The following is a 27,106-nucleotide window of genomic DNA, read 5'->3' on the forward strand; positions in this document are numbered from 1 at the left end:
GCAAGAAGAAGGTAACATTTTATGGGTAAAGAGATCAAGCAAGTGCATATACAAACCCATTAGGAAAGTCAAGTTTAGAACCAATTTTCTTTTTTGGGTTGTGGAATTTCACTAATTATTTATTGTTGTAGTAACACCTGAGCAATTTAGCTAAAGATATAACAAAAAACCTTGCACAAATATTTAAACCTGGGAAATTCAAGTTAAAATAATAGAAAAATATAAAACTTTTCCTTCCAAAAAAAGGTATCTAGGACAAAGGTTCAGATACCTCATGTAGATTATTCACAAGTCATATGTGAATCACCCTTTTCTGTATTCCTTAAATACAATGTTATAATCTGATGAAGAAACAAATTTCATATTCAAAGACACTTTTGGAATGCATCTAAAAGTTACTTACAGTAGTCCCCCCTCAACTGTGGTTTCACTCTCTGCAGTTTGTTACCCGTGGTTAACCATGGTCCAAAAAAGTTAAAAACAAACAGTTCATAAATTTAAATTGCAAGCTATCCTTAGTGTGATGAAAAATCATCCCCTAGTCCAGCATATCAACACGATATACAGTTTCCACCCATGAGTCACACAGCAGCCATCTCAGCTATCAGGTTGACTGTGATGGGACCTCAGTGGTTGTATATAGGATTCAATACTATCCACAGTTTCAGGCCTCCACTGGGGGTCTTGGAACATATTCCCTGTGAATATGGAGGGACTACTGTATTTCAGCCAATAGCATCTTAAAAAAAAACAGTTATTTCACTGAAGTCTTTAAGTATAGGACATTTTATTTTTGTTGCATCTTTTTACGCATTTCGTCAAGAGCTGCTTCTTTCTCTCTCAGCACCTGCTTAAGTCTTCTTATTTTTTCATCTCGAATGGTTTCTTCTAATTCTGGCGGTGTTGCTGGGAAAATATCTTCAGTATAATTTTTATTAAAGGAATGACCTTGTTCAAAAACTGCATTGGAATGCAATGCAACTTTCTCCTGCTTCTCATGGGTACAGTGCTCTGTCTCAGTTCTTTTTTCTTCTCTGGTTTTGCTGTGGCTTGTGACAATGCTATGCTGTGATATATCTGAAGTTGATAAAATACTGAACTGGGAACTGGTGGCACTGGTTCCCCCATTGATAACTGTGGTACTAGCATTCTTAGTTTTTCTTCTCTTTGTGCGATCCATCTTCTTAGGGGTTTTCGCTTTCCTTTTCTTATCAAAACTCTGTTGCAATGGTACGATTCCAAAAGAAAAGCAAAATGTTATTACCATATAAACAATAAACTCTCAAATTTAACAGTTTGCAGATAGAAATACTTAGCAATGAAAGTCAATTCAATGACAAGCATAGCAAAAAGAAATGTTTCCCACTGTATGGTATCAGTATGAATAGCAATAGCCTAATTATACTGAGAATAAATCGCTTCATTTTTATTTTACTGCTTCCATCAAGTATTAGAAGCCATTCTGACCTGCCACCAAAACATTACATCACTTATGATGCAGTCAAAAAAGACTATTGATTTAATTATTTATTTTCCTTTGTAATTAGTAACACATGGAAGATCTTCACTGGGAAGGGTTAGACTGGAAAGGTTGCTCTGAAGTTCAGAGTATTAGATAATAATGATATATTTATAAGTACAATGACAGTAGATATAGGAACATTTCTTTTCAGCATTACTATTAAGAGGTTGCTTGAAATGTTTTTAATAAAAGTAATATTGTAATTAGCATCTTCATGTTTATATCTTTTACTATATTTGCATTATTTCCTTTAATCTAAAGTCTTCAAGGTAGGGTAACTAGTTAAAAAGGTAGGGCAATTTTCTTATAACATTATAACAGAAAAATAAACAATAGGTGAATAAAAATGTGGGGATGCATTTCAACTGTGTGTGTGTGTATATATATATATATATACACACAGGATTCTTATTAAAATGATTTTGATATAGTACATATTTCTACAAATCTGGTTAACAACCATAATTCATATAATATATAGGGCTAAAAACCAAAAATTAATATAACCATGTATTTTATAGTATCTTTCAAAAAGAATTTAAAATTTATTACCTGCTTTCTTTCTTCTTTCACCATAAGCTCTGTCTCCTTCAAAGTACTACTCTTCACTAAACTGCTAAAGGAATCAAAACTTTCTCCAGAACCCAAATGGTCAGGAATTCGAGTAAGGCGTACTCTCAAATCTTTGGTGAGACCAAATATCTTTTTAAATTCAGCATCACTCTTCAGATAAGATGCCTTACTTCTTCCTTGAGGATCCTTCTTTTCATTTCTTTCTTGAGTACCTTTTTCTAATGTCGATGCCATCTCATTCTGGATCTGGAATTAGGACAAGAAAATACAAACAGAACTGTTAATTACTCAAGTTATTTTATCAGGCTAACAACTGATTATCTAATCTTACACGAGAATATACCACACTTGAAAATCCTAAATGGCTGGTTTGCATTATCATTGCCTTATCCTGCACACTTGAGAAACTGAATGAGTACAAATAAAATATTTCCTTACAACTTCACATTTTGTTGGTTGCACTAGAAAGGTTCCAAGTAGTCAATTTTCATGCAACTGAAATGAAAAAACAAACTAACGACAACTTAAAAAATAATCTAGGTAATATTAGAAATTGTAGTCTTCTGAAAAAACCTCACGCCTTTAATCAACTTAGTACTTAACAATCAGAATTTACCTCCGTACATCTCTATAGTTCAATGAATTCTGTAACTGAAGGGGAGAGATGCTGATATTGTTAAGTATATGTCTAAGTATGCAAGGAAAAGGTAGGTACATATATTTAATGAGCACATGAACACTTAACTAGAATAGAAGGAGAACTATGTGGGTAATTGGGTGAAGAGTCAGAAAGAAGGGCTAAAGGAGGAAAAAAGTAACTTTTCTATCAAAACAAACAAAACAAAACAAATCCCACCAGCCCAAAATGTTGATAAAAGCCTATTTCCACAGATGACTAAAAGGTACTGACTAGCCCTGTCCTACCCTTTCCAGTCTACCTAAAAAATTTTCTAAGAATCTTTATACTACAATCACACACACACAAATCTCTCCTATATGCATATTCATTTACTAAAAGCAGGCAATTAGATGCAAATATGTATGTATGTGTACATATGTATGCAAATGCATACGTGCACACACAAATTTTACTAAGCTTTGAAATCACATTACCCTTCCCCAATTCTTCTAAACCTTTTGGCTCTGTGATTTATTTTTTTAAAAGATTTGGCATACCAAATGATTCAACAGAGAGATACACTTTGATTCTCCTAATTGTTTCTTCTCAAATATTTACTCAGATGAAATCTTTGACTTAATTAAGCATTCGTGTGTGCAATGAAATGGGGTGGGGCAGAAGCATCATAGATAACTTTGAGAACTAAGAAAGAAAAATTTGCTATATATATATATAGATATATAAATACCCTAACATGGGAAAATTACCTTTGGTTCTTGGTCTCTGAAAACACACTGTTGTGAAGTAATAGTTGTTGCATCAACAGAGGAACTTATTTTCTCTATGCACTGGATGGTATTTCCTTTTCTGGGGGCATTTTGTCCTGTACTAAGTCCATCTGGAAAGACTGGCTTTGTGAATAAAGTCTTACTCTGTTTTAGGTAGTTATTGGATTGATTCATACTATGTGGCTCTGTGGTAGAGAGAGATGATTTCTCCATATTTTTATTCTTCTCTGCCCTTAGATTGGCCAAGGAAGCAAGGTAGGTATTTGAAAATGATTTTGTCTCCATCTGGCAAGATTTACTTTTAGCCAGAATAATATTTAAAACCTCTCTGGATATTTCTGTTACTGGACTTGAACTCACTACCCGTGATACGTCTTTTCTTAGTGGAATATCAGGAGAAATAGAATTCTGTTGGTCAATCTGTGATGGCAGAACATCTGTACCCTTCTTAGCCAATAGATAGACTTTCCCATTAAACATAACCAAAGCATTATCTTTAATAGGCATACTTATGGATTGTGTCCCACTAGGACTGAAGGTACTCAATGGTGGCATATTTATAGTATCATTCAAACTTTTCCTGTCTACAAAAGTTTTTAGAATCTTTGAAGCCACATTATTTGAAGATTTAACAGGAGTAAGAGCTGGAGTATAAGGCTGTAGATTTTCTTGAAAAATCCATTTCACTGGAGCAGGTTGAGAATGCTGACCACCTTTTAACTGCGTCTCTGTAGCAACATTCGTTGGAACTGGTGTGGTATTTAGTATCACTGGCTTTGCTATTTCTGTAACGGGTTTTGGGTAAATATTCTGAAAAGTCTTTGTAACTACATTTTTCACTGTATTGACAGGCGATACATAAATAACAGTTGGTATTTGGGAGGCCTCCATTGCTCCCGTGGTACTTGTGGTTGCAGTTGCAAGTATCTTTTGTTGAACTGAAGGAGGCAATGATGATGCTGGTACAGATTTCACTTCAGCATGGGCTGGAATCTGTAAATGATGCCCAGAAGGCAAAATTGGAGATTTCACAGTCACTGGAAGACTCTGGGTATTGACTACAATATAAGATGAATCACTTTGTGTTGAGGACGGAGGAACAGCAAATGTTTGCATGGTAAGTCCATCCATTTTTATACCATGTCTCTTAACTTTAGAAGCTGATGAAGTAAAACTTTCAGTTCTCACAGTAGTAACTCTACCTTTTTCTGGTGTATCTACTTTTCTTGTAAGAAAATAGTTTGAAGAACTGGCTGGCTGAAAAATGGGCAATTGAACTGATGCACTTTTGGAAGAGCTGGAAATCTGAGTCTGAAAAGTAACTTGAACTGGTTTTCCTGTGTTCCCCTTTAAACCATCAGACATGACTGAAGATTGAACTAGCGGTATAGAATTTCCAGAAGAATTAGGAATTGGAAGTAACTGCAGAAGATTTTTTCCATCCAAGCCAATCGTCTGAACTACTTGGTACATGCAGCCTGAAACACTTAAAAGAAGATTATGAGTAAATAAACACAACATACTACATGGTATATACATTTTATTCAAAAACAAATCATTGCAAGTATTTTAAAATATAAAATTATACAAGTATATAATTTCCTATTTTAAGCTTTTAAAAATATTGAAAAAACAAAGATTTTAAAGTAGGAGAGACAATAAAAGACACAAGTATAGTTAGTTTTGATTTAGATCTTCTCACATGAGTAAGCAATAGGTAAAAAATAACATCTAGAAGTGAGATAGGAAGAACAAGTTTTGATGTTCTACTGCACAGCAAGGTGACCACAGTTAACAATGTATTTATATTTCAGAATAGCAAGAAGATTTTTAATGTTCTCATCCCAATGAAATAAACTGAGGTGACAGATATGCTAGTTACTCTAATATGATCACTAGATAATATATGCATGAATCAAACATCACCTTGCACCCCTCTAAATACTTGTGTATGTCAATCAAAAATTTAAAAATAAAATTAATACCACCATATATTCCCAAAACTAAAAGCAGAGATGTCTAAAGTTTTAACCCCATGTAAAATAATGCTACTAGACTAGACATCCTTAAACTACTAATATTCTCTCCTTTTCTTGAATTATTTTGTCTTGCCCTCTTCCTTTACCCTAATCAGGATTCCTATACTACTCTCATTCTATTTCTGTCACTCTTTTTGGCTCTCAAGACCTTTTTCTCCTTGACAATGATTCACACAACTTCTGTAACACTTCCTTTTTTATTCTTAAGACATCTTACAGTGAAACTTGAGAATTTGCCATTTTTATATTGTAGTCTTAACTGACTTATTCATGAAGGAACCATTTTCTTCTTTGATTACTGTTTCAGCACATTTGAGGTTTGATGCGAAATAGTCTTTAGTATAACAATTATTTACATTAGTTTATTGTCTATTATTTATCTATACATGGCACTTTTAGTTTAGTAGTTTTCAATGAAAGTAGAATAGACTGGAAATCAATTGTTTTAACCTAGCCAGTTTTTTTTTTTTTTTAAGATTATTTTCATTTATTTGAAAGAGTTACAGAGAGAGGTAGAGACAGAGAGAGAGAAAGGTCTTCCATCTGCTGGTTCACTCCCCAGATGGCCGCAACAGCCAGAGCTTCACCAATCTGAAGCCAGGAGCCAGGAGCTTCTTCCTGATCTCTCATGTGGGTACGGGGGCCCAAGGACTTGGGCCATCTTCCACTGCTTTCTCAGGCCACAGCAGACAGCTGGATCAGATGTGGAGCAGCAGGGACTAGAACCAGCACCCATATGGGATGCTGGTGCTTCAGGCCAGGGCTTTAACCTGCTGTGCCACAGCGCTGGCCTTGACCTAGCCAGCTTTAATCTCAATGCATATGAGCTAGTTTTTGAATAGACTGTCAGATTTTTTAAAAAAACAGTATATTTTAATCTCTGTAAAGCCAAGTATTTGGGGACTACCTGAATGTAGATTATCTTCAGCTATTTACACCTAAAACATCTTTCAATCCCTGGAGAATATCTAACACTCATGGGATTCACTGCCATCACACATGCTATCACTCTATCCAGGTACTTCTCCATCGAACTCTTTATATGACTCAAGTCTCAGCATAAATGGTAACTTTCTGAGGTAACATTATCTGAATATCTTAACTGTTCTTGCCCTTCCTTTATAATTATTCTGTAATGTTATAACTGTTAATTTCCTTCATGTTACATATCACAGATCATCTTCGTGTATCAATATGCTTGTTTTCTTGTCTACAGGCCATCTCTTATACTAAATTCTAGCAATCTGAGTAGAGTCCATGTTCCACAGAATCACTATGCTCTTAAATCAGCAAGATTAAATAAAGAAAAAATTTCAAGGTCAAATAATAATGAAAATAAGGATTCTCAAAAGTGTAGATATTTGTTTTACTCTCCACAGGGATGTTCTTAAAATCTTCAGTTATTAATAAAAATCAATGCCCAAAAGTCTATGTATTCTAGGAAGTGCTAGAACTTAGTTTTACCTTTCTGCAATCATTAACATCACTGCATCCTTAGAAATTTAACACTGTTCTGAAACTGGATAGTGTATCAAAATGTTATGCTACCTTTTAGTAAACTGAAAGTTAAATTATAAAGAAAAACATGATCCACCCCCTCCAAGTATCAATTCTTCCTAAGAGGATTTGAAGAGAAAAAACCCACCTCCTTCACAGCCCTATCCCCTCAAAAAGCACAACTGAAAATAAGAATAAATTATTTAACATTAATTCACTATGTAAAAATGTACTGAGTATCTGTCATGGTTCAGATACCAAGGCTGAGTAAGGCTAAAAATGTCAGTAACTTAAAAATGGCCCTCTTTACCTTGGAGCAGCCCACAAACTCAGAATGGATTTTATACTTTAAATGGTTTGAAAAAATCAAAATAATAATGATTTACTACAGGAAATTATATTTTCAGTAGTTATAGTTTTATTAGCACATAGTCACATTCATTTTTAATTTTTTGTACAGGGTTACTTTTATACCATGATGGCAGAATTGAATACTTGCAGCAGAGATCACAGCAATCACAAAGCCAAAATTTTTTGCTATCTGGCCCTTTACAGAAAATGTTTGCTGGCTCCTCATTTACAGCAAAATCCAGAACCTCTAATTCTCTTCTCTAGAACTGCTAAATATGACATTCTCATTCTTCTTTGCCAACTTACTCTATCTGAATCAATCTTCAAATGCAATACCCAAAGCTTAGAACTTTTTCCCTAAATAATTTCCTTTACATGTATGACTTCAGTTAAATTGCTGCTTACATATGAACCATTCCAGTATTTCTACCGGCAGCTGCTTTGAGATTCAGGCTTGTTTTATCCAACTTCTCTCTCCACATTTCCATTCAGAATCTCAAAGGTTCCTAAGATTCAACATGTCCAGAATATCTCTGCCCAGCCTAACATCCAAAATTCCTCCTCCTCCAATGTTTTATTCTTTGGTACATGGGATCAACTATCGCAGATGTCTAAGCCTCAGCAGGAAAATCCTGCTTTCTCACTCCCTCTATCTATCTAATCCATAGAATTGTTAATATTACCTCTCAAATTTCCTTTGATCTGTTCAAATCTTTCCAAGTCAATTATCATCTCTAATACAAGCAAATATCATCTCTGGTTTACTACAGTAGTTTCATAACTGATCTGCTTTCCTTTTTGAGACCCTCTCCCTTTCGGTTCATTCAGCACACTAAAGCTGGTGCTTCCCTGCTTAAAACATTTCAGTGACTTCCCAATATCATTAAAGAAGTAGAAAGAGGCCGGCGCCGCGACTCAGTAGGCTAATCCTCTGCCTAGCGGCGCCAGCACACCAGGTTCTAGTCTCGGTCGGGGTGCCGGATTTTGTCCCAGTTGCCCCTCTTCCAGGCCAGCTCTCTGCTGTGGCCAGGGAGTACAGTGGAGGATGGCCCAAGTGCTTGGGCCCTGCACCCCATGGGAGACCAGGAGAAGCACCTGGCTCCTGCCTTCGGATCAGCGCGGTGCGCTGGCCGCAGCGCGCCTACCGCGGCGGCCATTGGAGGGTGAACCAACGGCAAAGGAAGACCTTTCTCTCTGTTTCTCTCTCTCACTGTCCACTCTGCCTGTCAAAAAAAAAAAAAAGAAGTAGAAAGAAAACCATTGCTTCTGATGCAATGAAGACAAAAGAAGAAAGAATTGGAAGAAACCTGGATAATCTTGTTAAAAGTTTCTGAGAGGCCGGCCGGCGCTGTGGCTCAACAAGCTAATCCTCCGCCTTGCGGCGCCGGCACACCGGGTTCTAGTCTCGGTCGGGGCACCCATCCTGTCCCGGTTGCCCCTCTTCCAGGCCGGCTCTCTGCTGTGGCCAGGGAGTGCAGTGGAGGATGGCCCAAGTGTTTGGGCTCTGCACCCCATGGGAGACCAGGAGAAGCACCTGGCTCCTGCCATCGGAACAGCGCGGTGCGCCGGCCGCAGCGCGCTACCGCGGCGGCCATTGGAGGGTGAACCAATGGCAAAGGAAGACCTTTCTCTCTGTCTCTCTCTCACTGTCCACTCTGCCTGTCAAAAAAAAAAAAAAAAAAAGTTTCTGAGAGGCCAAGTGGAATGAGAATTAAAGAAAAAGAGAAAGAATGGTAAGTATCCAGAGGAGAAATACAGTCAAAGAAGGGTCTTTTTCTATTTAATTTCTTTTTTTTTTTTTTTTTTAATTTTTGACAGGCAGAGTGGACAGTGAGAGAGAGAGATAGAAAGGTCTTCCTTTTTGCCGTTGGTTCACCCTCCAATGGCCGCCGCGGTAGACGCGCTGCGGCCGGCGCACCACGCTGATCCAATGGCAGGAGCCAGGTGCTTCTCCTGGTCTAGGTGAACTGGAGCATATGTAAATACTCATGTGAGCCAGTTATGAGGAAGAAATTGGTAACGAAGGAGAAAAGAGGCACAGTCAATGGGAAGTAGGAAATGGGATACAGAAGACAGGTGGAGGGACTGACTCTTAAAGAAAGGAAGAAAGGTTAGATGTGCTTGCAGGCAAGCTTAAAGCTTTGATGTCAGAAAATTCTAATTATGCTTTAATGGCTTTTATTTTGTGAAAAAAGACATTATCTGCTAAGAATAAGAAAAAACATTAACTCTGAAGGGAATCAAAGTTTTGAAACACTCTTTGTCATAGAATAAGTTAATCACAGAAAAGATTAGTGTTGCCAAGTAGTACTGATGGCTCAGAGATAGGAAGTGATTATGAAGTTATAGCGGTACCAAAGTATGTGTTTGTAAAATTTTCCTTAACAGGCACTGAGTTCATGCAGGGATGGGAAGGCTTCAAAAGGGTACAATAAAAATCAAGAGAAAAACAATTTAAGGCATTGATGAGCTATTAACATGAGAAAACATGGAATCTACAGTTAGAGAGAAAAACCAGAGAATAAAAGGCTGAGAGAGAGGAAAAAAAGGGATTATCAGACAGGAGGGTCAGATGAAAATCCTGAATAGTCACTGGGATGGGCATTTGGCCTAGCATTAAAGACATCAGTTGGCATGCCTGCATCTGACCCCGATTACAGCCTCCTGTTAATGTGTACCCACTGAGAGTGCAAGTGGTGGTTCAGTGGTTGAGTCCCTGCCACCCACATGGGAGACCTGGAATAAGATCCTAGCTTCAGGGTTTGACCTTGCCAAACCCTGGCTCTTGAGGACATTTGGATTTGACACTATGTGGGAGCTCACTCTTTGTCTCTCAGATAAATTAAAATTGAAAAACAAGTATTTGTTGTGCTAGTATTTAAATAAGCGAGAATCAGTAATTTCACAAATGCATCAATTTCATCTGATCACAAAGACCATGTTATTAAGTGGATGACTTTGACTGACTGGAGAGTAATAAGATCACTGGAAAAAAAGGTCTTTGTACTGAAAGACCAGATGACAGAGAAATTATCTATACAGATGTTGAAGTCAAGCAGAATTAGAAGATTGTGAGCTAGGTGCCAAGTTCAGTAACAGGAAGTTGGTAGATGGTGTTAACAAGTCAGAATTAATAACTGACATTCCAGAAAACTGCCTTGATGTCCCACTGTCTTTTGCAGTCCCCCTAAATCTCATTCTCATAAATTATCAGGTATGTCCTCAAGTTAACCTTTACCTTCATTCTCTGCATGCTCTCTGCTGCATGATCCCTTCATAGTGAACCTCTTCCCTTTCATGGTGTCTACCATGAACAATCTCGGTCTCTTTCGACTTTCAAAAAATTATTCGTTTGAAAAGCAGACAGGGAAAGGGGGGGGGGGGAGGAAGAGGGAAAGGGAAAGGGAGGGAGAGAGAGAATGAATATGAATGAGCTTTATCTCCCATATGCTGGTTCTCTCTCCAAATGCATACAGGGGCTGAGCCAATCTGAAGCCAGTATCCAAGTGTCCCACACAGTGACAAGGACCCACTTATTTGAGCAAGAGCCAGGACCTGAACCCAAGCAATCCAATAGGTGATATGGGCATCTTAACTGCCAAACCAAACACCTGCCCCATCTTTTGACTTTCTTAATGCTTCCTTTAACATTTTTTTACGTAAGTATCCAACTATGACTATTCCCTCAAAGTACAGTTATTGACCTACTTTTCATTCTTCAAGACAGTCTTCCTTAGAGAGTATAAAATTAGGATGGGTTCAACTATTTTCCTCAGCTATCTCCTTTGCAATAATGACCCCCTACAGTGTATGTTTTGATTTATTAGAGGTTAGCATATCCCAATATTTACTTCAGTTACATGTCTTTGATGTTTTACCAAGCATTTTCACGTTTTAACTTCAACAAGTTAATCTTTATTGAAAACTAGCTCTATCCTACTTTCCAACCATGCGGCATTACTATTTTCCTGCTTACATATGTCTTAAACCATCTAGTCATCTCTTGTTTTTATACCCTTTTTGAACTTTTCATTCACTGCAGCATCTTGTATATATTTACAAAAGGTAAAAATTCAATAAATGTACACTGAATCAGCAAGTCTATAATTTTTTTCAACAGAACTTACCTATACTTTTTTTTAACCACTGTGACTTCCACCATCTAGTTTAGCCCTCATCACCTTATATCTAGCACTCATCATCTCATCCTTATGTTTCACTCTGATATAAACTGATTTTTCTGATTGCAGCTACTGTTGACTTGTAATTATCTCAGGCATGTCTTCATCCTGTTGCCTCCTTGCCAAAAGTTTCAATATTCATCACTGGCAATTCAGTTGGATGTGAAAATTATCAATAGTAGTTGGGTGTTTGGTGAGGTAGTTAGGACAATGCCTGGGATGCCTGCATCCCATGCTGGAGTGCCTGGATTCAAGTCTCAGCTCTGCTTCCAATTCCAGGTTCCTGCTAATGCTAATCATGGTGGGCAGAAAGTGATAGCTTTAGTACTTGGGTCCCTCCCACCCGCATGGGAGACCTAGTTTGAGTTCTGGCTCCTGGCTTCTGCCTTTCCCGGGCCCAGCTGTTGTGGGCATTTTGCAAAGTGAACCAGTGGATGGAAGTTCTGTCTCTCTCTGTGCCTTTCAAATAAATAAGGCTAAAAAAAAAAAAAAGAAAGAAAGAAAGAAAGAAATCATCTACAGTCTAGCTCCAACAGTACCACCTATGACTTCTCAACATGAACTCTCTGTACTTATTAGTTTCCTTTGTTATTCAGGAATATGACATGTGAATTATTTAATTAAAGAATTTTCCTTCAATAATATAAAATGATGCTCAAATTCCATCTTTTCTATAAAAGATGTGCCTTTCATTTAAACTCACATTAATTTATTCCAACTTGGAATCCCTAAAGCAATCCTACTGGTGCCACTACAGCTGGGAGTTATGCATCATAACTTCTTTATTGCCTTTGATCTATTAATTTTTATTAAAAAAAGTATTTTTCCCAGTAGACTGAAAGTCCTTAAAGTGAAAGATTATATAGTTTATTTTGCAATTGTTCCTCTAATACTAAGAAGAGTAGATCTTCAAAAATCTTACACAAGAAATGATGCAGTTCTTTCCTATTGCCATCTCAAGTGAACTCTATCAATGCTTCCTATTGTTTAGTCTCCCTTAGTTTACTTATGTATTTCATTTGCCAGTAACATCTCCCTAACAAATTACAGGGTTCAACATAGAAGACTCCATGCCTTTGTAGTTATTTGTGTAGAATTAACGATGTTTTTATTGACATGGTATTCAAACAAATTACAGACTTCTGAAACTTTACATATTACATTACATGGCCTCTATATTTCTGCTTTGCCAAAAATTCTTTGTGAATATTGTACAAACTATTTGCAAATACAATCACTGTTTTTTTCCCCTCTTCTTCTATATTTCTCCTCTAAAAGGAGAAGGAAAATATACCTTCTTCCATGTGACTATATCAGTAGAGATTCACACAATCTGCCAGAGACCACAAATTCCTTAAAGGTAAGTTAATCTATTCATATATACAGCCTCTGCATCTAATACAGCAATTCAACATTACAACAATGTTGGTTCAATTAAATCCTATAGGCAATGATAATATAAATTATCCATAGTTTTCTGGCAACAAAAAGGAATGAGTTCTAAAAATTAAACAAATATAAATGTTAATTAGAATGATAAATCAGAATGAAACACATACTCCTTGAATCAAATACTCATTTTTTTTTTCAGATCTGTGGCAACCTTCCACTTAAGAGAACAACTAACAAAAACCCCACAAAGATTTTTTTTTTAAAGCCTATAGTCTGCTGGCCAATACCAGCCCTAAAACTAAACCAAATCTGCATCCCATGCTTTTGTATGGTCACATAAAAAGAATCATCAACATGCTCATTATTTTGAACCAACTAGAAAAATTAACATAATCTAAGACTTCAAAAGAGAAAAGAATATACCATAAAGATTGCATGCTTACAGAAAAAATAATAATTTTATTATTTTAACAGAAACAAGAGAAATATATTATAAATATGAGCTTTTAATCCTGGCTCTTCCACTCAATGATTTAGAAAAATTTCCTTAACCTCTTTAAATCCTTTAAAAACCTCTTTAAATTTCTTCATTTGTTATATGGGAAAAATAGGGCATGCTATGAAAAGGAAATAAAATAACTGCCTGAGAGTATGATATTATCACCTTCCATTAAAACATGCAATTGGTCCCCAAGAATAAGGAAATGACTCAGGGAAGGTCTTTGGAAAATATAATGAGAACTTCAGTAATATACTAATAACAACATGTAATTTCTGACATGTTTATCCTAATATTGACACACAGCATTCACATATTAGAAATGAAAAGGTAAAAACTTTGGAGGCAAGTGAAAATTTTGTTGGTATTTTTGCAAAATATTTTTCAGTGCTACAAAACCCTTTTCAATCATAATACTTATGATTTAACCTTATATACATATATTAACATAAGTACATAACAATTTATACAATAATATATACCATATATTAGACATATAATAGGGAATATGTAACAGTTCACTAACTCAAACTCTACTTAGTCACCCAGTAAGGTGGATATTGCCATTTCCATTTTGTAGTTGAAAAAACAAAGGTTTAAAAATATAAAACAACTTATTCACAGGCTCCTCTTCAGCAATCTTACCCACAGTTTGTGTTTACTTTAGTATAACCACACAAAAACAGGGCTCAAATAATTCAAATGCATAAGCTGAGATTAGTAACAGATTTCAGTTAGCCTATATGCTATGTGCATTTCTCTCATACACACTCACACAAATCACAAAACCACAGATACAAAAATTTACACTGTATACAACTAAATACACACCAAACTGACAACCTTTTAAACAAACCAAACACCCTAATCAGGCATACCAAATTTAGCTTTGAAAACAAAGGGTTAAGAACGGATAGAAAACAACTACCACTCAAAAGACATGCTAATAAATATTTTTGTGGGATGTATAATCATCAGCTTTTATTATAATACCTCTAAGCTAATGAGTCCCAAGTCTCTATTTTCAGCTCTAACCCTAAGTTTCAGATTCAAATATCTGATGCTTCTTCATTTCAATTAACTTGCTAATACCTCGCACCCCAGAAAACTGGCATAACTAATCTTTCTTCTTGCAAATTCACTAACAAGGTCTACCCATTTTCTCTTTACATATTTCTTTGAATCCAACCTATACACCAGCTAGTTCAGGCCCTCAAATCTCTGAAAAGACATATGAAATAGAAACCTTTTATGTATATCTTACATCCACAAACCCACAGTGCCATCACCTACCTAAAATGCCCACCTGACCATGTCAGTCTTTTTCTTAAAAATCCTCTCAACAAACTCTAATAGATAAAGTTTAATCTCTTTAGCAAGGCAAGCCAAACCCTTAAGCGCCATCTACCTGGGGGCCGGCACCGTGGCTCACTTGGTTAATCCTCTGTCTGCCGCACCGGCATCCTGTATGGGCACCAGGTTCTAGTCCTGGTTGCTCCTCTTCCAGTCCAGCTCTCTGCTGTGGCCTGGGAGGGCAGTGGAGGATGGCCCAAGTGTTTGGGCTCCTGCACCCTCATGGAAGACCAGGAAGAAGCACCTGGCTCCTGGCCTCAGATCGGCACAGCGCCGGCTGTAGCAGCCATTTGGGGAGTGAACCAACGGAGGGAAGACCTCTCTCTGTCTCTCTCTCTGCCTATAACTCTACCTGTAAAAAAAAAAAAAAAAAAAAAAAAAAAAAACAAACAAAGCCATCTCCTTACACGGCTTGTACTACAGATTCAAGCAATAAATACCAATTATTAATAAACTATACTTATGCTTTATTTACTAATTCCCTCTGCTTGGATATATCCTACAGTCACCTTTAACCAGATAACTTGTTTCCCAACAGCTGTTCCTGAAACCTTTCCTGTAACTCCCTTCTTACATGCCCTCACAGCATCTTGTGGCATAATGTTTTCATAAATAAAACATCACTCCTCATTGTAAGGTTTGACCTAATTTTAAAAGATCAATTGATTTATCTGAAAGGCACAGCAAGAAAGAGAAAGAGACAGAGATCTTTAATTCGCTGGTTCACTCCCAAATGGCCGCAACAGCCAGGTCTGGGCCAGGCCAAAGTCAGCAGCCAGAAATTTCATCATGGTCTCCCATATGAGTTGCAAGGTCCCAAGTACTTGGGCCACCTTTTGCTGCTTTCCCAGGCACATCAGCAGCACAGCTGGGACTCAAACTGCACTCCGATATGGCATGCCGGCATCACAAGTAGCAGCTTACCCCTAGCCCACTATCATAAAGTTTGTCATGGGAATATCCCATATCCCACTCTTCAGTCAATCTCCCTATGTAACAGTCTATCATGTACATAGAAAGCACTCAATGTAATTCTAAATAAACCAAATGCATACTACCACAAATATCTTCCAGATTTTTCATTTTTTTTTGAGGATTAGATTTTATGCTCTGATGAATTTGATACTTCAAATAATATATATTCTGTATTAGTCACTTTCAGTTATAAAGAAAGTAAATCATTTAGTACCATCAAAAATATTAAGCAAAATAAGAAAAAAAGTTTTCAATAAAGTAAAAGAGATGCCATTAATCACACTATTTACAAAATTATATTAGGAGGTCATGCAGGTTGTTATTTACAAAACTGAATAGACCCAAAGATGCAACCAATAACGAAAACGTGAAGCAGCTTCAGAAAGAGATCTGGTAAATATTCCCAATACATGAAGTAAAACTTCAGTGATTTAAAGAAATAAATACACTTAAAGATAACCAACAACGGGAGAATCAATGAGTTAACAACGCATGAATCAATGAGTTATAGATCATGAAAACAATGCATGAATAAATGACTTAATGAACTTGAAGGGACTATGAATGTAACCAAAACATAATTCAGTTAGTCATTTTTAAAGTATCCCAAAATAACCAAAAGCACCACCAACTGTATGAGTTAAAGTACCCATAAACACCTTCATTATAGCTCATCTTATTTATGACAGTGGGAAAGAACACAATCCTAAAACTAATCGCCTGTGAATCACATTAAGTTAGATGTCATCAAATACGCACAGACTAAAACAAGGTAGGAAAAATTAAATTCCCCAAAAAATTCTACCCTTCGTTTTTACGCATCGCACTATCTCTGCTTCTTCCCCCAAACTTCATCACAATATAAAAAAAGGAAAAATTAAACTCCCCCAAAAACTCTACCCTTCGTTTTTATGCAGTGCACTATCTTTGCCTCTTCCTCAAACTTCATCACAATATTTAAAAAAAAAAAAAAATGCAAAAACCAAAAACATGTACACAAAAGCTGGCTTTTTGCACGATTTGCAATTCAATGGTTCTCTCTTGTGGGTTCTTCAGTACTGTTTTAGCACACTGCTATTAATGATCCTTTACTTTTATAACACTGTGAATTCTTCTGAAGAATCACCAATTACTTCTTTAGGCAATCAGGTTTTGTATCTATTGGTAATTAAAGAAAATCTACTTCCTGATCTAAAATGCGTACGGAACTAAAACTGTGCACTTACAGTATTAATAGCTAACACTGAAATAGTCCTTTTTCCGCGCGAAGTGCTTTATATGTATTCATTCTTTTAATCCTTAAAAAATATCTCTAGGCGCTATTATTTTGACTGGCAATTTTTTTCCCCTTACAAATACCTGGCAAAACTAGGGTTAACTTGAGTAGCCTGATTTTCTTCAAACACAAATCTCCTAAGTTTTGCATCTTGAATTTCCATGTTCTATTCATTTTCTTTCTGCAGACCCATTAACAGTTCTCTCACCACCTACAAAAAACGTCCACTGACCATTAAGAATACAAAATACTCTGCCTCCGCTAATACTTTACTTCATCTTGATTAATTCAAGCTGTTGGAAAAATTCTCCAGGTACTGATAACCGATTTTATAAATTTGTAAGAAAAGTTGTCTTTCTACGTAATACTGAGATCGCCTTCCGTCAAACACAAGTTCCTCTACGGAGCCTTCCAATGAGCTGGCACTCTCATTACACCTGCCGTTCGACAGGGCTACCTCCACACAAGAATTTATGTTTCCACTCTTCTCTCTTCGACAGAAGGTTACTAGAAATTTTAAAATATTCACTTCCCCTTTTCTAGAACATTTCTCTTCAATCTTAACGTCTCTGCTCACTAGCGCTAGAAAAACGTGGCTACTTTCTTTGAAGGTCCAGCGCCACCAGGATTGTACTTTCTAAGTCGCGCCGATTCCTGCGTGTTTTTCTGCCTACGCACGAGAATCTTCCAGAAGGTTTTGGTCGTTTGGAGAGAAAAAAAAAAAAAAAAAAAGGCGGCGTCGGCCGGCCATGTTGGTTTTCCGCTCCCGTGGAGATCTACTCGGTCCGCTTATGAAACTTGAGACGCCGGAGTCCTGCGACTGCGTCAGACTCGGAGGAGGTTTTGCGCTTCCGAGAGGCGCCCGCGCCGAGGACTCTAACGCCGGGCGTCCCCGCCGGGGTGGCGCACCCTGGGGCCCCGACTCCTCGCCACCGCGGAGCGTCTGGAAGCGGAGGCCGCCTCACGTCCTGCTAGGAGCCGCGGCGGGCGTGTGGCGGTTTCGGACGCGGTACTTACCAATGTGAGGCGTTGCCTGAATTCTCCTCAGCGGGTTTGAGCACGACCCTCCGGAGATTATTGGACATTTTTGAGGGGTGGGAGGGGGCGGCGCATCCAGGGAAATGGGGGCGTGTGGGGCCGAGGTTCTCGGAAGGGCGAGAACCGGAGCGAGAATGTTGGGCTCAAGAAGTTGCCTGGCAGCAACGCTGAGGGGGTTCCACGCGAAACGGAGGGCGACCACAGCCTCCTGAGAGGACGCGAGTCCACCCAGAAGCCGGAAGACTCCCGGCGGTGACGGCGCGCGCTGGGCGCTGCGAATCTGCCCTAGGCTCCGCCCCGCCAAGCCGCTGACAGCGCTCCCGAGCCAGCCGGAGCGGGCGCGAGAGGCGTGCCCCTAGTGGCGCCGCCCCCAGCAAGGCTGACTCAGGGGAGAAGACTGCGCCCGCTTGGCTCTGCCGACCCCGCCCACCGAGCTGCGAGCGGAGAGAGCCTTCCGCTGTCGTCACGTCCGGTCGCCAACGTGACTGGCTCGCTGGAGCTCCGCCCTCCTAGGACGACCCAATCGCAAGTGATGTTGCTCTCTTCTTCCGGATCAAGGAACGAATCGCGAAAGAAAGTTCTTCAAACACCTACCCGAAATAAAATGCTTCCGGGGTCAGTAGTAAATTTTCTGCCGTTGCGTTCGCCGCTGGTGTAATGTTCCTGCTCCACCACAGCCTTAAGTAACGGCAGCGGGCTGTTTTGCAGTCGTCGTATGCTTGTTGCTAGTGATACATTATCTCCAGTCTCTGATCGTCCCTGGTTCCTCTTTTCTGAAGCTTTGCTTCGAAGTCTATTAACTCCTGCTTCTACCCCAACATTCTTGTCTCAGTCAAAACTTACTGTCATACACTTAATTCCCGAATTCTCTAAAAGTTTCGTTCTCTAGATAAACTTTTTTAGCTACTTTATTTTTATGTATAGGGAAAATCTTTCAAAAGTATCCCTTTTTTTTCTCCCCCACCCAAAGAAACCTTTTATTTAAGGAATACAAACCGTACATTTCATAAATAGAACTTTAGGAATATAGTGATTCCTCCTGCAATACCCGTCCTCCCACCCACACGCCCACTCCTTCTCTTCCTCCCTCTCCTATTCCCAGCCCCATTCTCCACTAAGATCCATCTTCAAGTAACTTTATACACAGAAGACCGACACTATACAAAGAGTTCCACACTTTGCAGGAACAACAACAAAAAAAATACTGTTCCTCACCAGAGGAGACAAGGACTATTCAAAGTCATTGCATCTTGAAGTTAATTTCACTTTTTTTGGGAAACTTAATTACCTTTAAAGAAGTACCCAAGAATGATGCATCCTTTGTGGGAACTTAGACATAATTATAGTATAGCTCTTTGAGGATAGAGTCATGCATGGGAAGTTAGTGCACAGTGACTCCTGTTGTTAACAATTAACACTCTTATGTATGAGGGCAGTGATCACCTGACACTCTTGAGCTGCCTAGGCTATGGAAGCCTTTTGAATCCACAAACTCTGTCAGTATTTAGACAAAGCCATAAGCAAAGTGGAAGTTCTCTCCTTCCTTCAGTGAAAAGTGTGATGTCCACTTCTTTCCACTAGAGTCTCACCCACTGAGGTCCTTCATATAAGACTTTTTTTTTTTTTTTGCCACACTGTCTTGGCTTTCCATGCCTGAAACACTTATTTTTAGTTTGATTTTATATACAGAGGACCAACTCCATGTTAAGCATAGATTTCAACAGTTTGCACCCACACACACACATGACATATGAGTACAGTTTGGGAACAAAATTTGCAGTCGATTCTCATAGTACAACTCATTAAGGATGGAGGTCCTACATGGGGAGTAAATGCACAGTGACTTCTGTTGTTCCTTGAATAATTAATACTCTTATTAATGACGTCAGTGATCACCCGAGGCTCTTGCCATGGACTGCCAAGGCTATGGAAGCCTTTTGTGACTCCATTGGTATTTGGACATGGGCATAAGCAAAGTGGGTGTTTTCCCTTTAAAGAAGAGTACATTCTTGAGTACATGACCCTTGCTTTCCACAGAGATCCTCTGTGTAGGATATTTTTTGCCACAGAGTCATGACTTTTCATCCCTGAAATGCTCTCACAGGCCTTTCTGCCAGATAAGAAAGCCTTAAGGGTTGGTTCTGATGTCAGAGTGATATTTATGGTGAATGTCATTCTAGGAGTCTGCTGTGTGGACTGCTTCCCATATTGGACTTTCCTTCCTTTTTAATTCTATTGTTATTACCAGGCACTTTATGTTATTTATATGATCACTTTTACACTTAAACCTATCTATATGTTGACTTTAACATTTAATATCTCATCTTAACAGTTAAGGTGGTATTTATACTACCAATTTTTATGGGTTTGGAGTCCCATGCCAAGTTTTTTTGTACCCTTAGAGGTAAATCTGTAGGACTGTATGCAGACCAGAATGACTTAAGGGCTGATTCTGAGGTCAGAGTGCTATTTAAAGCAATTGTCATTCTATGAGCCTGCTGTTCAGAAGTCTCTTAATTCCTGCTGTTAGGTCACTATCTGAAAAATGGCTTCAGGATGGTGAATGGATAAAAATTCTAGTTCAGCTTTACCTGGATTAGGTGTGAGAGTAGTGCTTTTGAAGGTCCATTTCTATCAGGTATGGGAGTTTCCATGTAAATCGGTTCACACTGTTCAAATATAGGGTGATAACACCAAAATAGCCAATTTAAAGATTTTGGGTCTTTAAAAATGCAAGTTACATTCTCCTAACTCCTTAATGAAGTAATGCTGATTAAAGACCTTCCAAATACGTTCACATGAAACAAGACTTTCTAACTTATTCACTCTGTGTTATAGGTTAGCTTCAACTATACAGAATCCATATCTACAACTGTTGCTTATCGTTCAGTCAAATATCTCCCATACTAAAGAGGGAGCAGAGTGGTGGGCAATAATGCTCAGTCTGGGATATCCTATCTGTGAAAACAAAATTACTTGAAAGAATTCCCCATTCTTCCTTATTCCATTTTGTCACAATTCTTTTCTTACCTTTTGCAGTCTAGTTTCTCATCTTACCCATCACCAGATTCTATAAAGAAATCTTAGTATCAGTTTGGGTCCCTTTGGAAGCAGACTCTTAGGATAGATTTTTTGTATGCAGTAAGTTTATTAGAGATAGGTATCCAGGGAAAGAAAAGAAAGGAAGCAAATTTAGACAGAGGGAGAAGTTAAGCTTTGATGCCCAGTCTCAACAAAGGCCTTAGACTATCCCACATGGAACTCCAAAATAAGAAAGAAGTAACGTTTTGACCAGTGGGGTGAGAAAGATTAGCCTTGATGCTCCATGATAATCAGCAAATAGTTGCAGCCTTTGCCAAGGAAAGCTTTATGACCTTACGCAACAAAATGTTTAGCCAGGGCAATTTTCAAGGAAGCTGATAGCTGAGGCATGTTTGTTGGCAGCACTCCCAGCAGCTTGGAAAATAAAACCTTCATTTCCAAAGGCAGTTCTTAGACATACATCAAAGCATATGTTGCACTCCTTGAACCACTCAAACACTGTTTATTGCAATTGATGCTATTTATCTCACACTCATTCAAAACATTTTCTCAGCAGCACCATTATTTCCTCACTCCTGATGCCCTGGATAGTCTAGCTTTCTGAGTCCCTACTGCCATTTTGTTTATAACTCCTCAGTCTCTTTTGATTATTTATTTATTCCCTTTTTAGTCATTGAATTAGAGTTCCTCACATTTTGGTCACTGATCTTATTTTTTTCAAACTTCCCTGTTTCTCTAAGAACTGCATCCATTCTCTCGGCCTAAACTACTGTCTCTACATACCATTGCTCTAACAATCTTGTATGTAATACTTCCAGACACTGTTCTTTGTGTTTTAATATATTAAGTCATTTACTCCTAACAATAATAAACTACCCAGAGAGAATAGATAGTTTTCAAGAGGCCATATAATTTGTGAGTAGTGGAGCCAGAATTCAAATATAGATTTTCTGATTGTAAATTTCGTATACTTTACTGTCTATGCAACTCAAATTTATGTCCCCATTATTTCTTCTCTTAGATCGAGAACTCTTTTTAGATATTTCAAATGAAATATGTTCAAAATAAAACTTCAGGCTCTTTTCTGTTCACCACACATTTTCCATCATTAGTGTTTTTCTATTTCCAGAAGAAAAATACATTCCATTATATTAAAGATGCTGAGATCCAACTGCTATCCTTCCTTATTTTCTTCTACCCATCCAAAAAAACTGTCAGGGATAGTGCATTTCAAATAGGTAACATGTCTTATTTCAATGCATTCTTGCCCAAATTTTATATTTAAAACTTAACCAGGGAAATTTCCTTGTGAAGTGGAATTCAGTTGGCATAAACAGCAACGGTTCTTTGGTATCCTCAGCACATTTACATTGTCTTCTAAATTCACTGAGTAAGGCAGGCTAAGGCTTAAATTACTTCCTTTCTCTAACATGTTTTAAGGCAGGGTAGGGGTTACCCTCAAGAGAAACTGTGAGCTGATGGGCCAAAACAAGTAGGCTTATTGAGTACAGTTACTCTAGAAAGAAAAACAAAACACTGAATAACATATACCATGTGAAGCAGAATAATTGGGTTAGATGAAGTAAATGATTTAAGTTATAGGCCATTTGTAAAAAAATAGGATGGTATTCAAGTATCTGAAGCAAAAACAATCACAAATATGAAAAGTTTTTAATGAAATAGAATATATAGTGGATAAGCAAGATATGAAGACAAAGAATGAATTAGTCATGGAAAGATCTTTTTGAAGAACTATTCCAAAAGGCAGTGAAAATGAATATAAAGATAGAGAATATTAAAAATAAGACTGAAAAGAAAAAAGGCAAAAAATAAAATGATATCTTGGTAATAGAAATTCCAGAAAAAATATGGAACACTCAAATAACAGAAAAAAAATTCTCAGAGATAAAGAAAGTAAAAAAAAACAAAAACAAAAACAAAAACAAAAACCACTTAATTTAAGGGGCTATGATGCTGCCAAATGGGAAAGATAAAGAAAACTCATGCTTAGGTTGAGTATGGTGAAAGTTAACAATATGAAAAGCATGGAGCAGGCAACTCATATCAGGTTGTCACTTAGGATGCTGGCATCCCATATCAGTGTGCTGGTTTGAGACTCAGCTGCTCCACTTGTGATCCAACTTCATGCTAATGTGTGCTTAGGAAGGCAGCAGATGATGGTACCCACTGCCATGCATGTGGGAGACCAGGCTAGAATTCTTGACTCCTCACTTAGACCTGAGCCACACGTGGCTATTGTGGCCATTTGTGGAATGAATCAATGGATAGAACTCTCTGTCTCTCTTTCTCTCTGCCTTTCAAATACACAAATAAAATAAATCTTTAAAATAATATTAAAGCAAAAACAAATTGTAACATTTCAGACAAAAACAGCATACCACCTGGAAAGGGATAATAATCAGACACACCGTAATTCTTAGTAGCAATGCTAGAAAGAAGATAATGGAGCAGTTTGTTTTAATATATTAAAGCAAAAGACCTCTAGTTTTAAAAATCAGCCGATTATTTGGCTTCAACCAATTGTTATTCAAATATGAGAGTATTTTAAAATACATGGTTTCATGAAATTTACAATAAAATGATTCTTTTTAAGCACTGTTGATGGAAGCAATTAGGAGACAAAAATTCAAGAGATGGTCCAAGAGCGGTAGGAAGTAGTAATTAGGATATTGATAGAGGGGTAGGTTTTTGGCCTAGAAGCTAAGGTTTAAATGTCCATGTCCCATATTGGGATGCCTGGATCATTCCTACTCATAATTTTAGATTTCTGCTGATTCAGACCTTGGGAAGTGGTAGATGATTGCTTAAATAATTGGGTCCCTGTCAACTATATGAGAGATCTAGATTGAGTTCATGGTACCCAGCTCTGGCAGGTCTATGCAATCATTATGGGCATTTGGGGAATCATGGAGGGTGAACCAGTGGATGTGGGTCTCTCTCTCTTCCTCTCTCTCTCTCTCTCTCTCTCTCTCTCTCTCTCTCTCTCTTTCTCTGTGTGTGTGTTTGTATGTGTTGTGTTCTTTATGCCTCTCAAATTTTTGAAAAACCAAAAATTTTAGAGAAATCTTGATATATTTTATTGTTGCTTTAGGAGAAGGAGGTTCAAGACATGTAAAATGTTTTCATAATAAACCATTACTCACATTCTACACCTGAGCTTGCCAGTATTTTAGGGACTATTCATATTTAGCTATTTAAGTTAGTGAACATTATCAGCTTAATTTTTTACATTTCAAGTGCTCAAAAGCTATACGGGATTATTGTTTTCAACAATGCATTAAAAGGAGCATTCCCACTGTTATAGGAAGTGTTAATGCACAGTGATGTTCTGGACCATACAGCATGGAGAATGGGATGACTGTGAGACCAAAAGGAAATCAAAGCATATTAAAATGTAAATCTTGTCAGCTAAAAGATAAAGTGATACAGTTATAAAACAGCACTCAGCAAACAAACTCGAATAAGGGTCTTAATCATCAAAATAACAAAGTTAGAATATAGGGGCAGGAATTTGGCATAGCAGTTAAGACACCTCCTAGGACACCTGTATCCAATATTAGAGTCCTGAGATTGAGTCCTGCCTCTTCTTTCAGTTTAGATTCCTACTAATGTGCACCTTGGGAGGTAACAACTGATGGCTCAGGTGGTTGCATCCCTATCTGTATTAGAGACCAAAATTCAGTTCCCAGCTCCTGGCTTGGCTTGGCCCCACCCTGGAGGTTGTGGGCATTTATGGGGTGAAACGTTGGATGGGTGATATCTCATTATCTCTCCACATTTCAAGTAAAATAAATAAATATTTTAAAAAATAGAATGCAATCCTTTGTGTACTACAGAAGGAATTTTCCTGTCTAATGTAAGGCACAAAGAGAAAGAAAAGACAAAACTATATTATAGAAAAATAAAAAATAAGATAAGACAAACTTTTATTAATATAGCCATGTCTACAATAATAGAATAAAAAAGATATACTTGGAAAAATGAATAAAAGAAGAAATTGTGAATAAACAGATGAAATAATAAAGTAAAAACAAGAGGACCAAAGCCTACATATTAGTAACTTTGATTGTAAATTGACTAAGTTCCCCAATTAAAAGATATGAACTAGATTAATGGAGAAAAAGACCCAATTCTATGTCACCTAGAAGAAATTCCAAAGACATATAGCCTGAAAGTGAAAGAATAGAATGAGGTATTTAATACAAATGGAAACCAAAACCAAGCAGGGGCATCCATACTGGTAACAAACCAAATAGGCTTGAAGACAGAAACTCTAGAGATGAATATGGTTACTATATAACAAAAAAGTGATTAATTCAATAAGATATGATAATTTTAAATGTGTGCATACCTAATGCCTGAGCACTCAGTTTTGTAAAGCAAACATTATTAAATTTAAAAGAAAAGATAAGCTCCAACATGACAATAGTGAGGAACTTCAATACCCTATTTTCTTCAATGAACAGATCACCTGAACTAAAATTCAACAAATATTAACGTTAACGACACTTAAACCAAATTAACCTGACAAACCTACAGTAAATTCCATTCAACAGCTGAAAAGTACACATTTTTTTCATCAGCACATAGAACATTCTATTCAATATATTATTGCAAGTTTTAGCTGGGGAAATTAGGCAAGAGAAATAAATTAATTAATTAATTAATTAATAAAGGCATGAAAACAGGAAAGGAAGAAGTCAAACTACTCCTGTTTGCAGGAGTAGTACTTCTTCAAGAGACTATAAGAACTTATAAATGAATTCAGCAAAGTTTCAGGGAAAAAATCAATAAACAAAAGTCAATACCATTTTTATACACCAAAAATGAACTATTTGGGAAATAAATTATAAGTGCAATCTCACTCACAATAGCTGCACATAATTGAGTTCCCAGCTCAATTTGGAATAAATTTAACCGAATCTGTGAAATATTTCTACAAGGAAAATTAAAAACATTTATGAAAGAAATTGACCAAGGTGTTTGGCATTGTGGTGCAGCAGTTAACTTGCTGCCTGTGACAATGGTATCCCATATCAAACCAGTTTGAGTCCTAGCTGCTCTTCTTCTGGTCCAGCTTCCTGTTAATGTGCTTGGGAAAGCAGCAGAAGATGTCCCACTTTTTTGAGCTCCTGCCACCCACGTGGGAGACCCAGATGGAATTCCAGGCTCCTGGCTTCAGTGTGGCCTAGCCCTGGAAGTCTGTGGCCATTTGGGAAGTGAACTAGTGGATGGAAGATCCCTTTCTGCCTGTCATTCTGATTTTGAAATAAATAAACTATATCTTAAAAAAAAAGAAATTGACCCAGGGATACAAAAATGGAAAAACTCCCAGTGTTCATGAATTGGAAGAATTAATGTTGTTAAAAAGTTTATATTACCCAAAGTGACTTATGACTTCATTGTAATCCCCACCAAAGTACCAATAGCATTCTTCACAAAACTAGATTAAATGATCCTAAAATGCATATAGAAACACTGAAGACTGAATATTCAAAGCAATCTTGAACAAAAAGAGCAAAGCTGGAAGCATCACAATTCTGGATTTCAAAACATACTCTAGAGCTATTGTAACCAAAATAGTATGGCATTGGCATTAAACAGATATATACAAAATGGAATGAAATAGAAAGCTAAGCAATTAATGAACTTACCTTTGACAAAGGAGCTAAAAACATATCCTGGAGAAAAGAGTGTCTTCATCAAATTGTACTGGGAAAACGGAATAGATGCTTTTGTATATGAGTCACACTCCTACCTTCACCCTGTACAAAATTAAACTTAAAATGTATTAAAGATATAAGTGTAGGACTCAAAACTGTGAAGCTATAAGAAGAAATTATAGGGAGAAATTCAATGTAGTGGCATAGGCAGTGGTTTTCTGGTTAAGACCACAAAATCACAGGCCACAAAAGCAAAAAAAAAAAATGAAATTGCATT

The 27,106-nt window shown here is 37.4% G+C and overlaps 1 protein-coding gene across 3 annotated transcripts; it reads right to left on the bottom strand.

Annotated features, from left to right (window-relative positions):
* Positions 1–26,895, bottom strand: LRIF1 (ligand dependent nuclear receptor interacting factor 1). 3 transcript variants are annotated; one of them, XM_062191942.1, is made up of 4 exons: positions 26,821–26,895; positions 3,482–4,988; positions 2,075–2,341; positions 1–1,219 (listed from the first exon to the last, which is right to left on the bottom strand). In XM_062191942.1, exons 2-4 carry the CDS (start codon positions 4,973–4,975, stop codon positions 788–790), a joined length of 2,193 nt encoding a protein of 730 aa, XP_062047926.1. In that variant the 5' UTR covers positions 4,976–4,988; positions 26,821–26,895; the 3' UTR covers positions 1–787. The 3 variants fall into 3 exon arrangements, with proteins under 3 accessions (XP_062047926.1, XP_062047925.1, XP_062047928.1); XM_062191941.1 differs by lacking the exon at positions 26,821–26,895 and adding an exon at positions 18,083–18,386; XM_062191944.1 differs by lacking the exons at positions 3,482–4,988; positions 26,821–26,895 and adding an exon at positions 18,083–18,380.
* Between the last annotated feature and the right edge of the window lie 211 nt (positions 26,896–27,106).

This window comes from Lepus europaeus, chromosome 5 (genome assembly GCF_033115175.1).
Source record: "Lepus europaeus isolate LE1 chromosome 5, mLepTim1.pri, whole genome shotgun sequence".
In the NCBI taxonomy this organism is placed as follows: domain Eukaryota; kingdom Metazoa; phylum Chordata; class Mammalia; order Lagomorpha; family Leporidae; genus Lepus; species Lepus europaeus.

What these genes read in the sequence shown, in the direction of transcription:
- LRIF1 (XM_062191941.1), bottom strand. Translation starts at nt 18,150, where the DNA reads ATGTCCAATAATCTCCGGAGGGTCGTGCTCAAACCCGCTGAGGAGAAT. An exon ending in TCAGAGACCAAGAACCAAAG is followed by an intron (nt 2,342 to 3,481) that starts GTAATTTTCCCA and finishes TCCTAATTCCAG; the next exon opens with ATCCAGAATGAGATGGCATC. An exon ending in TGAAAGAAGAAAGAAAGCAG is followed by an intron (nt 1,220 to 2,074) that starts GTAATAAATTTT and finishes CCATTGCAACAG; the next exon opens with AGTTTTGATAAGAAAAGGAA.